General features: G+C 39.7%; 1 protein-coding gene across 1 annotated transcript in view; it reads left to right on the top strand.

Moving 5' to 3' along the window:
- LOC144690010 (uncharacterized) overlaps positions 1 to 13,481 on the top strand; it is a 96,682-nt gene extending 83,201 nt beyond the window's left edge. The window contains exons 11-15 of the mRNA XM_078557545.1: positions 3,444 to 3,580; positions 4,094 to 4,306; positions 4,416 to 4,584; positions 7,086 to 7,127; positions 12,195 to 13,481. Coding sequence (XP_078413671.1) covers positions 3,444 to 3,580; positions 4,094 to 4,306; positions 4,416 to 4,584; positions 7,086 to 7,127; positions 12,195 to 12,296 — 663 coding nt within the window. The 3' untranslated portion in view covers positions 12,297 to 13,481. The remainder of the gene's footprint in view (positions 1 to 3,443; positions 3,581 to 4,093; positions 4,307 to 4,415; positions 4,585 to 7,085; positions 7,128 to 12,194) is intronic.
- Positions 13,482 to 14,472: the final 991 nt, after the last annotated feature.

Below are 14,472 nucleotides of genomic sequence, written 5' to 3'. Positions count from 1 at the left end.
CTGGTTTCCCCTTAAATGCATTTATGCTGCTCGGCTCAGCTACTCTCTGTAGTAGTGAGTTCCACGTTCTGTCTGCTCTCTGGCTGAAGAAGTTTCTCCTGAAATTCTTTTAGGATTTATTCATAACTGAAGTAGAGAGCAGTTTTAACAAGTTCTCACAAAAGACCGCATCTGTCCTCAGTGTTTCCGGCTCGAGAGAAGAAAAATCATCCAGAGTTCTTGTTCCTAATTTCTGTCCAATGATTCTTACTAGTAAGTGGACAGGATTTGTTGATGGTGCCCTTACAGTCAAATAGCCAGCCTACAGTCTGTTCTTGATTGTACAGAACAATGGTTATTTGGGTGAATCTGGTAGAATAGTAGGAGAAAATGAGGGAGAATTGGCAAAATGAATCCTCATGCAAATGGTAGTAGAAATAGAGATGAGTCTGGAAATCCATTCATATACATTGTATGACACGTTTAGGGTGCAAATCTGTCTTGTGCACAAAAAGGTCATATATCTGTTACAGGGCCTCTGCAAAGGAAGAGAGAGAAAAGGCATTAATGGTTGGGTTGGGTCCTTCTGACCAGGTTAAGTCTGTTTTGTGTCAGTTTAATTCAAGAAATGGGATATGGCTGAAGCTGTATGTGATCTGTATTGATACAGATGATTGTTTTTTTTTTAAAAACCATTGTGCAAAGCATTTGTGAAAATTCAATACTGTTTATAACAAATTAAATGGGAGGTTGGTGATAGCAAATCATTTTATTATATATGTTGGTGCCCACCAAAATGCTCTTTTGTTTATGGCTAGGAGCTAATTTTTGATGAAGTAAATATTTTTCCAACATTTAATGCCAGGAGCTTTACAGTATTTGCTTATATTAATGAAGTAACCTGTATATATTGTATATGGTTTTGGTTATTACCAAAATAGTTTCTGGAAAAACACAAATCGGTATCTATAAAGAGAGAAGATTGGTTAATGTTTCAGTCACGGGCCCTTCATCAAAATAAATATACCATGTCTACATTGTCTTTTAAGAACCTCAGATGGGAAGAATCATCCTTAGTGTGTTTCATATGTGCAAAATGTTGCAAGGTGAAAAATTTGGATATTGAGGAAAGAAAATTCAAACTTTGAATGCAGCCAACATGTAAGCTGCCTAACCCTGGCAACTGTCTGAACCTAAGCACAGTCATTTGCAGGCTTGGTGTTGCTGTTGACCACATTTGTACAAATGGACATTCGAATTAGAAGCTGGAGTAGGCCACTCGGCCCCTCAAGTCTACTCCGCCATTCAATAAGGTCATGGCTGATCTGATTGTAGCCTCAACCCCACGTTCCTGCCTACCCCCGATGACCTTTCATGCCCTTGTTAATCAAGAATCTAGCTCTGTCTTAAAAGTATTCAAAGACTCTGCATCCGCTGCCTTTTGAGGAAGCGAGGCCCAAAGACACTCAACTCTCTGAGAGAAAATTTCTCCTCATCTGTCTTAAATGAGCAACCCCTTATTTTTAAGCAGTGACGCCCTAGTTCTAGATTCTCCCACAAGAGGAAACATCCTCTCCACATCCACCCTGTCAAGTCCCCTCAGGGTCTTAAAGGTTTCAATCAAGTCACCTCTTACACTTCTAAATTCCAGTGGATACAAGCCTAAACTGTACAACCTTTCCTCATAAGACAAATCACCCATTCCTGGTATTAGTCTAATAAACCTGATGTGAACTGCTTCTAACGCATTTACATCTTTCCTTAAATAAAGAGACCAGTACTGTACACAATACTCCAGATGTGGTCTCACCAGTGCCCTGTACAACTGAAGGATAAGTTCCCTACTTTTGTGATCGATTCCCCTCCCAATAAATGATAACATTCTATTAGCTTTCCTAATTACCTGCTGCATCTGCATACTAGCCTTTTGTGATTCATGCACTAGAAGACTCAGATCACTTTGAATCTCAGAGCTCTGCAATCCCTCACCATTTAGATAATGTTTCTTTCTGCCAAAATGAACAATTTCACATTTTCCCACATTATACTATATTTGCCAGATCTTTGCCCATTCATTTAACCTATCTAAGTCCCTTTTGTAGCCTCCTTATGTCCTCTTCACAGTTTACTTTCCAACCTATCTTTGTGCCACCAGAAAGTTTAACAACTATTCCTTCGGTCCCGTCATCCAATTCAATTCTATTAATTGCAAAAGGTTGAGGCCCCAGCACTGATTCTTGTGGCACACCACTCGTCACACCTTGTCAACTGGAAAAAGATCCATTTATGCCAACTCTCTGCTTCCTGTTTGGTAGCCAATCTTCTATCCATGCTAGTATGTTACTCCCTACACCATGAGCTTTTATTTTCCGCAACAATCTTTTTGATGTGGCAATTTATCAGAAGTCTTCTGGAAATCTAAATACAGTACACCCACCAATTCCCCTTTATCCACAATGCATGTGACTCCTTCAAAGAACTCCAATAGGTTAAACATGATTTCCCTTTCACAAAACCATCAAGACTGCTTATTTCCAGCTCTGTAACCTCATTCGATTCTGCCCTGGCCTCAGCTCTTCTGCTGCTGAAACTCTCATCCATACCTTTTGTTAACTCTAAACTTAAGTGTTCTATTGCTTTCTGGCCGGCTTCCAATCTTTCATCCTTTTATAAACTTGAATTTGCTTAAAACTTTGTGCAATACAGGCAGCAGGGACCATTTACCCATTTTTCTGCTATGCTTGCTGAACTACATTGGCTCCTAGACAGGCAACACCTCAATTTTAAAAATTCCCATCCTTGTTTTCAAGCCGCCTAGCCACTTTTTTTTCCCCATAATTCCTCCAACCCCGTAGATCTCTGCTCCTTCAATTCTGCCCTTTCTTTGCATTCCTGATTTTAATTGCTCCATCATTGGTGTTTGTGGCTTCAGCTATCTAGGCCCTAAGCTCTGGAATACCCTCCCTAAACATCTTTGCCTCTCTACATCTCTTTAAGATATTCCTTAAAACCTACATTTTTGATCAAGCTTTTGCTCATCTTCCCTCTTACTACTTTTATATGTTTGGAACCAAATTTTGTTTGATAATGCTTCTGTGAGGCACCTTCGGAGGCTTTACAATAGTAAAAGCACTCTATCCGTGTGTGTGCAAACAGTACGTGTGTCTGGCCCTCCTGGATAATGTTATGTTAGAGTATTGATAACCATGAACAATCCCCATTCTGTTCATTTTCCCAATCTGGGCAGTCACTGATGGCAGGCTACAGGAGGCACTTGGAGTCTTGGGCATAGCTGTTTGTTCAGCAACTCAGTAGCGGAGGTGTCAAGACTGAATCAATCAAAAATATGTTGCAAAAAAGGAAATACTAAATGGAAAAAGACTTACTTTTGATAAATATTTATAGAAAAAGTATTACCTTTTTTTGAAAAGAATATTTCTACATAATTTTCTTGCCCATTCAAGGTAAATAATGTGTCTGGGGTTCCTGAGGAGTTAACACACGATGGATATCCTTACAAACCTAATGGTTCCCTGTATGACCCAGACTATGAGCCCAACAGAGAAAACAGAACGCAGCCTAATGATGTCCGACCTACTCAGTAAGTACAAGTTGTTCTGACTTCTTGATTAGTATTACTTCTTGCTGCCTGTAGTTTCAGTCCATTCTTATTTACTGGCTTGTTTGTAATTTTAAATGCTCACGTGCTTACAAATATAAACAAGATGATCTCATCTAATTCTGCCCTCTTGAGGCCTAATGTTGCTCAATTACATATAGCCTGACAACACATCTATAAATGGCTCCTTAAAGTTGTGTAAAAACAATCACTCAGGCATTGTTTTTTGTTCTCTTTCATCCTGTCTTGAATATGATTCATATTGAAGTACAAGTGAGGTGCTGAAATCCTGCTACTATATATATAGAATTATTACCCCATTGTGAGTCAGTTCTTTTCCTAAGCACAGTTGAGAGTGATGCACTGAGATCATCTTTGGCATCAATTGCTACAGATTCCAATTATAAGAGCACGTTAAAAGTGCTGCAAACTAATCTGTTTAATGCGTTGGCTGGCATAAAGTTTCATGTTTCTGCTTTAAAACTTTCGTTGCAGCATTCCTGAAGTTTCGGTTCCACTAATGCATGAGGGGCCAACTCAACCTACATCCAGCAGAGAGTCTGATGAAAGCAAACCATCTTCACAGAGGAAGCCACCTAGGAAGAGGAGGCCGGGTAGAGCAAAAAGACCAGAGAATGAGGACTACGAAACAGATTATACAACTGGTGCAGAATCCTGTGATGAACTGGATGATGACGATTTGGAAAGGTACTAAGAAACTCCTCGTGAGGCCATTTTGCCAGTTATGAAAGAATGTAACTCTCTCCCATCTTTCTGTGAAACTGTAGTGTTAATAAGTATTGAACTTCATTTGCAGTCAATACCCACCAATCACCTCAGATCAGCAGAGACAAAGTTATAAGAGGGAGTTTGACAATGATCATCAGCAATACAAGCGTTTACAGGCTGAACTGGATGAAATCAACAAACAGTTTTCACAGTTGGACAAGCAGATTGATGAGACTGAGGATGACGAGCAGCACCGGGTATGTCTTGAATCTTCGAACATAAGAAATAGGCCACTCAACCCCCTCAAGCCTACTCCGCCACGCAGTAAGATCGTGGCTGATCTGTTCGAGTTTTGAATTCTACATTCCCATCTACCCCCAATAACCTTTGCTGCCCTTGCCTAACAAGAATCTATCTACCTCTGCCTTAAAAATATTAAATGACCCCCACCTCCACCGCCTTCAGAGGCAGAGTGCTCCAAAGTTACACAACTCTCTGGAGAAAATTTCTCCTCGTCTCTGTCCTAAAAGGGCAACCCTTAATTTTTAAGCAGTAAACCCTAGTTCTGGACTCACCCACAAGAGGAAACATATTTCCATGCCATCCTTGTCGAGGTTGGTCAGGACCTTATATACTTCATTCAAGTCACCCCTCACTCTTCTAAACTCCACTGGAAACAAGCCCAGTCTGCTAACCTTTCCTCCTAAGACAACCCGCTTGTTCCAGGTATCAATCTAGTAAACATCCTCTGAACCGCCTCCAACGCATTTACATCCTTCCTTAAATAAGGAGACCGAAACTGCACACGGTATTCGAGATGCGGCCTCACCAATGCCCTGTATAACTGAAGCTTAATATCCTTACTTTTATTATGAGGAATTGAACGTAAAGGATAGCATTCTATTAGCCGCCTTAATTACTTGCTGTACCTGCATACTAACTTTTTGTGACTCATGGACGAGAACACCTAGATCCCTCTGCACCTCAGAATTCTGCAGTCCCAGTTGAGGCCCCGGCACAGCCCTCTGTGGGACTCCACTTGTCACATTCTGCCAAGACCCATTTATGTATGCTGTTTTCTGTCAGCCAGCCAGTCTTCTATCCATGCTAATATGTTACCCCTTACACCATAGGCTTTTATTTTCCACAATAACCTTTGATGTGGCACCTTATCAAATGTCTTCTGGAAATCCAAGTACAGCATGTCTACAGGCACCCCTTTATTCACAGTGCACGTTACTTCTTCAGAGAACTCCAATAAATTGGTTAAACATGATTTCCCTTTCACAAAACCATGCTGACTCTTTTGTATTATCTTGAGACCTTCTAAGTGTCCAGCTATAACCTCCTTAATGATCGATTCTAACACCTTTCCCATGACAGACGTCAAGCTAACTGGCCTATAATTTCCTGTTTTCTGCCGCCTTCCTTTCTTGAATAGAGGGGTTATGTTTGCTACTTTCCAGTCTGATGGAACCTTTCCAGAATCTAGTGATTGTAATTTCACCAAGTTTCCCCTCTCCCTTCCACCTCCTGATTAACAGCTATTACTAGAATGCTTTTTTGTATCCTCCATAGTGAACATAGAAGCAAAATATTTGTTCATTTCATCCACCATTTCCTTATCTATTATTAACTTCCCACTGTCACTCTCTAGAGGACCAGCACTCACTTTACTTTTTTCCTTTTTAAATACCTATGGAAACTCTTGCTACCTGTTTTTACATTTCTTGCAAGCTTCCTCTCATACTCTAATTTGATGCACACAACCCTCAAGGAACCCAAGTGCCATTTGCATGATTTTACTTGTTTTTCTCGCATTTGGCACTAAGTGTTGGTCATGTTTTGATTTACACTGACAGGAGACTGCTTGCTTTTCCTCCTTATATTTAAATGTTTAAGTCCTTGCAAGAGGGAAACTCACTGGGATATACATAATGTGAGCAAAAGTTGGTATGAATGTGAAAATCGGAATACCAATTTCACACTTGCATTGACTTTTCTTCCATAAAATGAAAGGCCAGAGGAAAATATATCCATTTATTTGCGATGTCTGTGATTTATCTCAATGCTGACACAAGGAACATTATTTGGGGAGTTTGAAGTCCAAATATGCATATTTTAGGAAACTTCTATTTGTTTGGAGTACATGAACACTGGATGGCCAAGCGGCCATTCTTCATTTGGACAGTTTGATGATAAGTATTGATAGACATAGAAGGGGCAGCATCACAGCCTGGCTGAAGCACATCCTCACCTGACTTGTGTGCATAATTTCTTGGAGGAGTTGGAGGATAACAATCAGGAGTGCGAGCCTGATTTTTTTTCCCCCACTCCTTTGCAAACCCAAGAAGCTGCAGCCAATTGTAGCACCCCTGTTGCTGGCCCGGCTGAAATCTGGTATCTTGCCAAAAATTGTAGATCACACCTGGCTCCGTAATGTGCTGTCTTTGACAATTAAGCCATCAGGGTACCCAAGAATGATTATAAATGAAACATTTATAATGTTGAACTCTGACATGATCAGGGGTTCATCCACGAATTGAGGGACAGACGCTGCTGCTGGCCAATCTCAATCTTGAAAATTTCAATGGACTCAGCATTCACAGCCTTGTGATGGGAGAGTTTGTATGGTATATTTGCATAGTAGTTTGTGAATCTAATATAATTCAACTGTTCAAACAAAACTTTAAAATGTTCATGAAGTCCAGAAAACATTACTTTGTGCTTAATGTTTCTTTTCTACCTCTGTCTTCAGGCTGTTGCTGCTGAATATAATAGACTAAGGGAAATGAAGAATGTGAGTCATCTAAAATCTACTAATCGTTTAGTATAAAACTTCAATTATGTTGGGTGAACTCTTCCCACTGACAAGCTCTTAGCAAGAAATACCTGCATTTATTTTTTCTTCTTGTTTTCCATCATGGAACAGTATCCATGTAATTTAGTTATTTTCCATGGTAATTCTCTCCTACCAAACAACTAGTCAGTAAATGATGCTTTGGGGGCTTATCACTTTTTCCACTCCAATTTTGTAGACTATTTGTCCGAGACTTTGAAAACTAATTTGAGAAATACCTACGGCAAGGAAATTTCAAGCTTCATGAACCCTTTAACTACTTGGAATATTTCTTTCAGCACTTTATTTATTCTAGTATTTGCATATTCTCACTTAGCTTGTTGCCCCAATGAAGCTGCTGCTTAATTAAAGGTAGTGAAGATATTGTCCAATGTGCAAAAGCGTGGGGGGTGCAGTAGGTATGTAGACTAGGGAAATGTTATTTGTACGCGTGCCTCTCCCAGTGGTGTGGTATATGTTTCCTTGCAGCTGAGTTTTAACAGGTCAACTTGAGTAAAACCACACCTTTCTGCTGTCAGCTGAAGCTATGACCCTTTACTTCAGAGCTTCCAAAATCAGCATTCTTGTCACTGTTACTATTTTCACATTGGTTTGAAGAAGTAAGCAGATAGCAACTATTTAATAAGTTTAACTTCCCTATTTCTTGCCAGTCAAGAAGTTCTATTCAAAGCATAGATTAGGTATAACGATGTCCCATCTGACCTCAACAAGGTACTTCAACCAAAAGCCATCCTCTAGTTATTTTTTTCAGGTGAGATTTTTAGTTTAGTGTTTGTATAGGCAATTTAGTGTTACATAACTCAGGAACTGAACTGAGTGACTAAGCTCATTTCCTGGAGATCTCTGCTACCAATGAGGAGATGTCATTAATGTCTATAAAGTTATTGGAAATCATTGTTAAATTGGAATTGCAGTATGGTCTGTGTCTGTGCGTCTTAACTGGATTAAAGCCAGCTAGTCTGGCTGCTTTGATGTATAATAGTTTGAGATGTTAATTTAGATAAATGTAAGGAGGAGAAGATAAAGTGTCAATTTGCCTTTGTTGAATAAACCATTCAAAAGAATGGGTAAAATCTCGCACCTAGCTGGGAGATGCCAAGCAATGTGTTTATATTACTTATAAAATTGGTGGAATGAAAAGATTATTGTTAGGAGAGAGGTTAGGAGAGAGAAAATTAAAAAACCTAGTAATACATTGGAAAATTTACATTCAAAGGAAAAGCTAGGTATAAACAGAAAGGAGCTTGTGTGTGTAAGTCAGAAGCATTTAAGATCTAACCAGCCTGTCAGCCTTCAACTGTGTCTGCAAAGGAAACAAATTGAAAGGAACCTCATTTTGAATTCGCAAGGTCAAATGTGTTTTGCCTGGTGCCTATGGGTTACTGTTGCCTTGGTGAAGATTTACCTGGGAATGATTAATTTGAGGATTTGTTTAAAGGTTATTGTGATAGTAATTTGTAAGCATGTGTATGTTTAATTTGTTGAATTAATAAATGTTTAATTTAGTTTTATATAAAAAAACCTTTCGAGGCTCGTGGTCATAGAGTCTACAGCGCAGAAAAAGGCCCTTCGGCCCATCGAGCTGTGCCAGTCAAACAAGTACCTAACTATTCTAATCCCATTTTCCAGGACCAGGCCCACAGCCTTGTATGCCATGGCATTGCAAGTGCACATCCAAATACTTCTTAAATGTTATGAGGGTTTCTGCCTCTACCACCCTTTCAGGCAGTGAGCTCCAGATTCCCACTGCCCTCTGGGTGAAAAAATTCTTCCTCACATCCCCTCTAAACCTCCTGCCCTTTACCTTAAATCTATGCCTGGTGGTTATTGATCCCTCCACCAAGGGGAAAAGTTCCTTCCTGTCTAACCTATCTATGCCCCTGATAATTTTATACACCTCAATCATGTCCTCCCTCAATCTCCTCTGCTCCAGGGAAACTAACCTCAGTCTATCCAATCTCTCCTCATAACTAAAACTCTCCAGCCCAGGCAACATCCTGGTAAATCTCCTCTGCGCACTCTCTAGTGCAATCACATCCTTCCTATAATGAGGATTCCAGAACTGCACGCAATACTCTAGCTGTGGCCTTTTAAACAATTTTAAACAGTTCCAGCATATCCTCCCTGTGCTTGCCTTTATTAGCCAAGGAATAGAATGTAAGTATCCCATATGCTGCCTTAACCACCTCATCTACCTGTCCCGCTACCTTAAGGGACCGGTGGACATGCACATCAAGGTCCCTCTGATCCTCGGTACTCTCCAGGGTCCTACCATTCATCGTGTATTCCCGTGCCTTGTTTGTCCTGCCCAAGTGCATCACCTCACACTTATCTGGATTAAATTCCATTTGCCACTGATCAGCCCATTTATATCCTCCTGTAATCTAAGGCTATCCTCCTCATTATTTACTACCCCACCAATTTTCTTGTTATCCGTGAACTTACTGATCAACCCTCCTACATTCAAGTCTAAATCGTTTATATATACCACAAACAGCAAGGGACCCAACATCGATCCCTGTGGAACCCCACTGGACACAGGCAGCCAGTCACAAAAACACCCCTCGACCATCACCCTCTGACTCTTGTCACTTAGCCAATTCTGGATCAAATTTGCCAAATTGCCAATGCATCCCATGGGCTCTTACCTTCATTATCAGTCTACCATACAGGACTTTATCAAAAGCCTTGCTGAATTCCAAGTAGACTACGTCAAATGCATTGCCCTCATCTACACACCTGGTCACCTCTTCGAAAAATTCAATCAAATTGATCAGACATGACCTCCCCTTAACAAAACCATGCTGACTGTCCTTGATTAATCCCTGCCCCTCCTAGTGTAGATTAATTCTGTCCCTCAGAATTGCTTCCAATAGTTTCTCCACCACTGAGGTTAGACTGACTGGCCTGTAGTTCCCTGGTTTACCCCTTCCTCCTTTCTTGAATAACGGTACCACGTTGGCTCTCCTCCAGTCTTCTGGTACCTCTCCTGTGGCCAGAGAGGTATTGAAAATTATTGCCAGCACCCCTGCTATCTCCTCCCTTGCCTCACTCAACAGTCCTGGGATACATTTCATCCGGGCCTGGAGATTTATCTACTTTTAAGCCTGCCAGATCACTTAGAACCTCCTCCCTTTTTATGCTAATTTCTTTAATTATATTACAGTCCTTCTGCCCCATTTCGATACCCACGTTGTCCCTGTCACTTGTGAACACCATAACAAAGTATTCATTTAGAACCCTACCTGGCTTCACACACAAATTACCACTATGGTCCTTAATGGGCCCTACTCTTTTCCTAATTATCCTCTTACTCTTAATGTACTTGTAAAATAATTTTGGATTTTCCTTTATTTTATCTGCCAATGTTTTGTCATGCCCCCTTTTTGCTCTCCTAATCTCCTTTTTAAGTTTCCCTCTGCACGTTCTATACTCCACTGATGTTTCTGCTGTTTTGAGCCCTCTGTATCTGCTGTAAGCCTCCCTTTTTCTCTTTATCCAATCCTGTATATCCCTCGACATCCAGGGTTCCCTGGATTTGTTGGTCCCACCCTTTGTCTTTACTGGAATATGTTGGCCCTATTACCTTCTTGAGTGAGTCCCACTGCTCTGATGCAGATTTACCTAAAAGTAGCTGCTCCCAGTCCACTCTGGCCAAATCATATCTGATCTTATTAAAATCGGCCTCCCCCCAATTTAAAACTCTGATTTCTGGCCAGTCCTTGTCCTTTTCCATTACAACCTTGAAACTAACAGAGTTATGATCACTATCTGCAAAATGCTCCCCCACTGATACCTCTACCACTTGCCTAAAATTAAGTCCAGGACTGCCAGCTCTCTTGTCGGACCTTCTACGTACTGGTTTAAAAAGCTCTCCTGGATGCATTTTAAGAATTCTGTTCTCTCTAAACCTATCACATTATGACTAACCCAGTTAATGTTAGGGAAAGTTGAAATCCCCCACTATTACTACCCTATTATTTTTACACTTCTCTGAAAATTGCCTACATATCTGTTCTTCTATTTCTCTCTGACTGTTTGGGGGCCTATAGTACATTCCCAGCAATGTGATTGCTCCTTTTTTTTGTTTTTCAGTTCTACCCAAATGGCTTCATTTGAGGAGCCTTCTAAGATGTCATCCCTCCTTACTGCTGTAATTGGTTCCTTGATCAATATTGCAATACCCCCTCCTCTTTTACCTCCTTCCCTGCCTCGCCTGAAGACCCTATATCCTGGAATATTGAGCTACCAATCCTGCCCCTCTCTCAACCATGTCTCTGTGACAGCAACGACATCATACTTCCATGTGTTAATTTGTGCCCTCAACTCATCTGCCTTATTTGTCAGACTCCTTGAATTAAAATAAATAACATCCAACCTTGCCAAACTCCCTTGTGCCTTAACTGGCCTATAATTTCTATGTCTTCCAGATTCACTTGCTTTCTCTTCTAATTTTGGCTGTGCATCTTCCCTTGCCGAACATCCTCTCAGGATCCCATCCCCCTGCCAAGTTAGTTTAAACCCTCCCCAAGAGTACTAGCAAACCTCCCCACAAGGATGTTGGTCCCATTCCGGTTCAGGTGCAACCCGTCCACCTTTTATAGGCCCCACCGCCCCCAGAAACGGTCCCAATGTCCCAGAAATCTAAAGCCCTCCCTCCGGCACCATCTAGGTCTTACTCCTGAATTCAGAGCTGCATCTCAAACATACCAATTGAAAATATAGGTTATGATAGTTGTTCAAGTTTCCCTCTGGAATTTAAACAACTCGGCCTTTACCAACTGCTGTGTCATTAACAGGAGATCACATCAGTATGAGCTGAATCTATGCTAGGCAGTTTTCTAACCAATATTTCACAAAGCTTTCAAGGATTCAGTTCACCTTTGCAATTTGTTATTTGATTATCTGACTTTTCTCTTGTCATAGGAATTTTTGGTAAATATTGGTCATCTTTATTAATATTATACTACATTCTCCAGACATTTGATTTTCTTTCTTTTTTTTCAGTCTGCTGATTATCGGGAGAGGAAGAAGCTTTGCAAGCAGCTTAAGATGAAATTGTCTCACATCAAACAAATGGTCAGCAACTATGACAGCCAGAGATCCTGAATGCCAAATTCTGCAGCTACTGTCACAGTTTCACTGGAAATTAAAACTGAGCATTCATTTCCCTGCAGGGTGGCCATTTATTGTATCACATGAAATGTAATGCCAGAAGTTTTATGGGCCAAAAAAAACAATTGCATGATTTAAATCTTTTCCTACAGAGTATCCTGACAAGTTTTAAAACATTTTTTCTCTTACTGAGGCATAGTGAGAATTTTTAAACAATTAGAACTTGGTAAACTTTTGTTATAATTTGAATTGTTTGATGGAAAACATTTTTAATGTGATTTGTAAATAGGACAAAAGATCTACTTTTGCATGAGGCATTTGAAATGATTATTGGTACTTGGGTCTACTAAAGCTCCATACATCCAGCTTAAATAGAACACGTTATATGTAGATGTATGTTCATTTTGTTATGTGCAATGATTATTTCTCATTGTGAGGGATTTGCCTAAATCATCAGGGCTGATTCTCTGACCAAGTTTTTGATGCTATTTAGTCACATAAATAGCATTAAAATTCTTCTTAAACATCTCATTCTGCAAATATTGAAATTGGAAGAAGTACTATAGACTGTTACCGATAATGCATCAGAAATAATCTATTCAGGCAACATCTGTTGATGTGAGTCAACAACAGTTGAAGCTCAGTTGTGGTTACATATATAAGTTTTAAGATTATGTAAATGTTCAGATTTGTAAAAATGCTTTAACTATGTTTTAATACTGGACAACTAATCAGGGATTTTTTGGCAATATAATTAAAAGATGGGTACTTATTTATCAGTACAAGTAATGTTATAATAGCCTACCTTTTATACCATATCCAGGGTAAATAACTGAAAGGAAATACAGCTGAAACTTAGATGCAAGTTATTTTTTTATTGTTGGACAAATTCAATATTTTGTTTCCATAATAAGTACATATCTTTTTTTAATGTTACATTACAAGGAGTTTTGCTGTATTTTCAAGATACTTAAGATAAATTTGCAGAATGTCTTAGTGAAACCTCTGAATATAAAAATTCTCATTTTAATAGTTGCCTGCTCTGTTTTCATATACCGGTATGAATTCTTAAAATTAATTTTTTTTATCTATTGCTAAAATTTGGCAATATGCATTTTTAAATTGTTTTTTAAATCATCTGTAACCATTAAATAAATACTCCAATGGTTTGATCACAAACCCTAGGTTATAATGTTCTTCAATTTTAATACTAATGCATTTGCTTATTGAAATATCTTCATTATTTTACAACAGCTTGCATTTATGTAGCACCTTAGTTATTTTATAGAAGAAAAATTAATGCCAAGTGATGGGTTACAAGAGAATGACAAAGCATGGTCAGAAAGGAGGCTTTTAAAGGAGGAGAAAGCAGCAGCAAAGCAAAGAGGTTTTAGGGAGAGAATTAGAGTAAGGATGAGAGTTTATGTAAAAGGTCACAGTTGAAGGACCAAAGCATGTGCGACAGAAGAGGTTTTGAAAGTGGAGAAATTTTCAAACACGGGTGAGAATTTTGAATGCACAGGTGTGTGTGCACATGTGGTGGGGGTGGGGGGTGTTGTGGGTGTGCTGCAAGGAAATCAATTGAGGTCATTGATTTATGAGGTGCAAGATTGGACGCTGTTGATGGTTGTGGATGAGTTGGGGATTAATGAGGGTAGAACTTGGGAACAGGTGAGGCCAGGCTGCAGGTAATGAAAGCACAGTAAATGCTTTTGGCAATGGTTGGGGGTGTGACGCTTAAGAGGCAGTTGCTCAAGCTTTCTGTATCCCAATGATATATATTCAGGGACACCAAACCCCTAAATATATCATGTTTTCATTCCCGCTTGAAGGTGTTGGCTTCTGGCAGCCATTGGCCAAAGTCTTGAGTTTCTACATAAATTACAAACATACACCTTTAGAGAGAGGGAAGGGCCTGCACAAGGAAGCTTATAATATGCTAACCCCTTTGATATTTAAATCCAATTTTTATTTGATTAGGAAAATTCCCAGTTCCTACCATTTCATTAAAACTGCACTGCTATGTTTTGTGTCTCTCCCGACATTACAGCTAGATAGCAGTTTCCGTAAGGAAACTGAGCTCCCTATGAACTGAAATTTCCATCTTGGATGACTACCATGTTCTTGTATATGCACGAATCAGACAGTCTTGAAGGTCTTGTTTTAAAGA

This window comes from Cetorhinus maximus, chromosome 2, assembly GCF_964194155.1.
Source record: "Cetorhinus maximus chromosome 2, sCetMax3.hap1.1, whole genome shotgun sequence".
In the NCBI taxonomy this organism is placed as follows: domain Eukaryota; kingdom Metazoa; phylum Chordata; class Chondrichthyes; order Lamniformes; family Cetorhinidae; genus Cetorhinus; species Cetorhinus maximus.
Note: the sequence above shows the minus strand (reverse complement) of the source record. Positions and strands in the feature narration are given on the sequence as shown.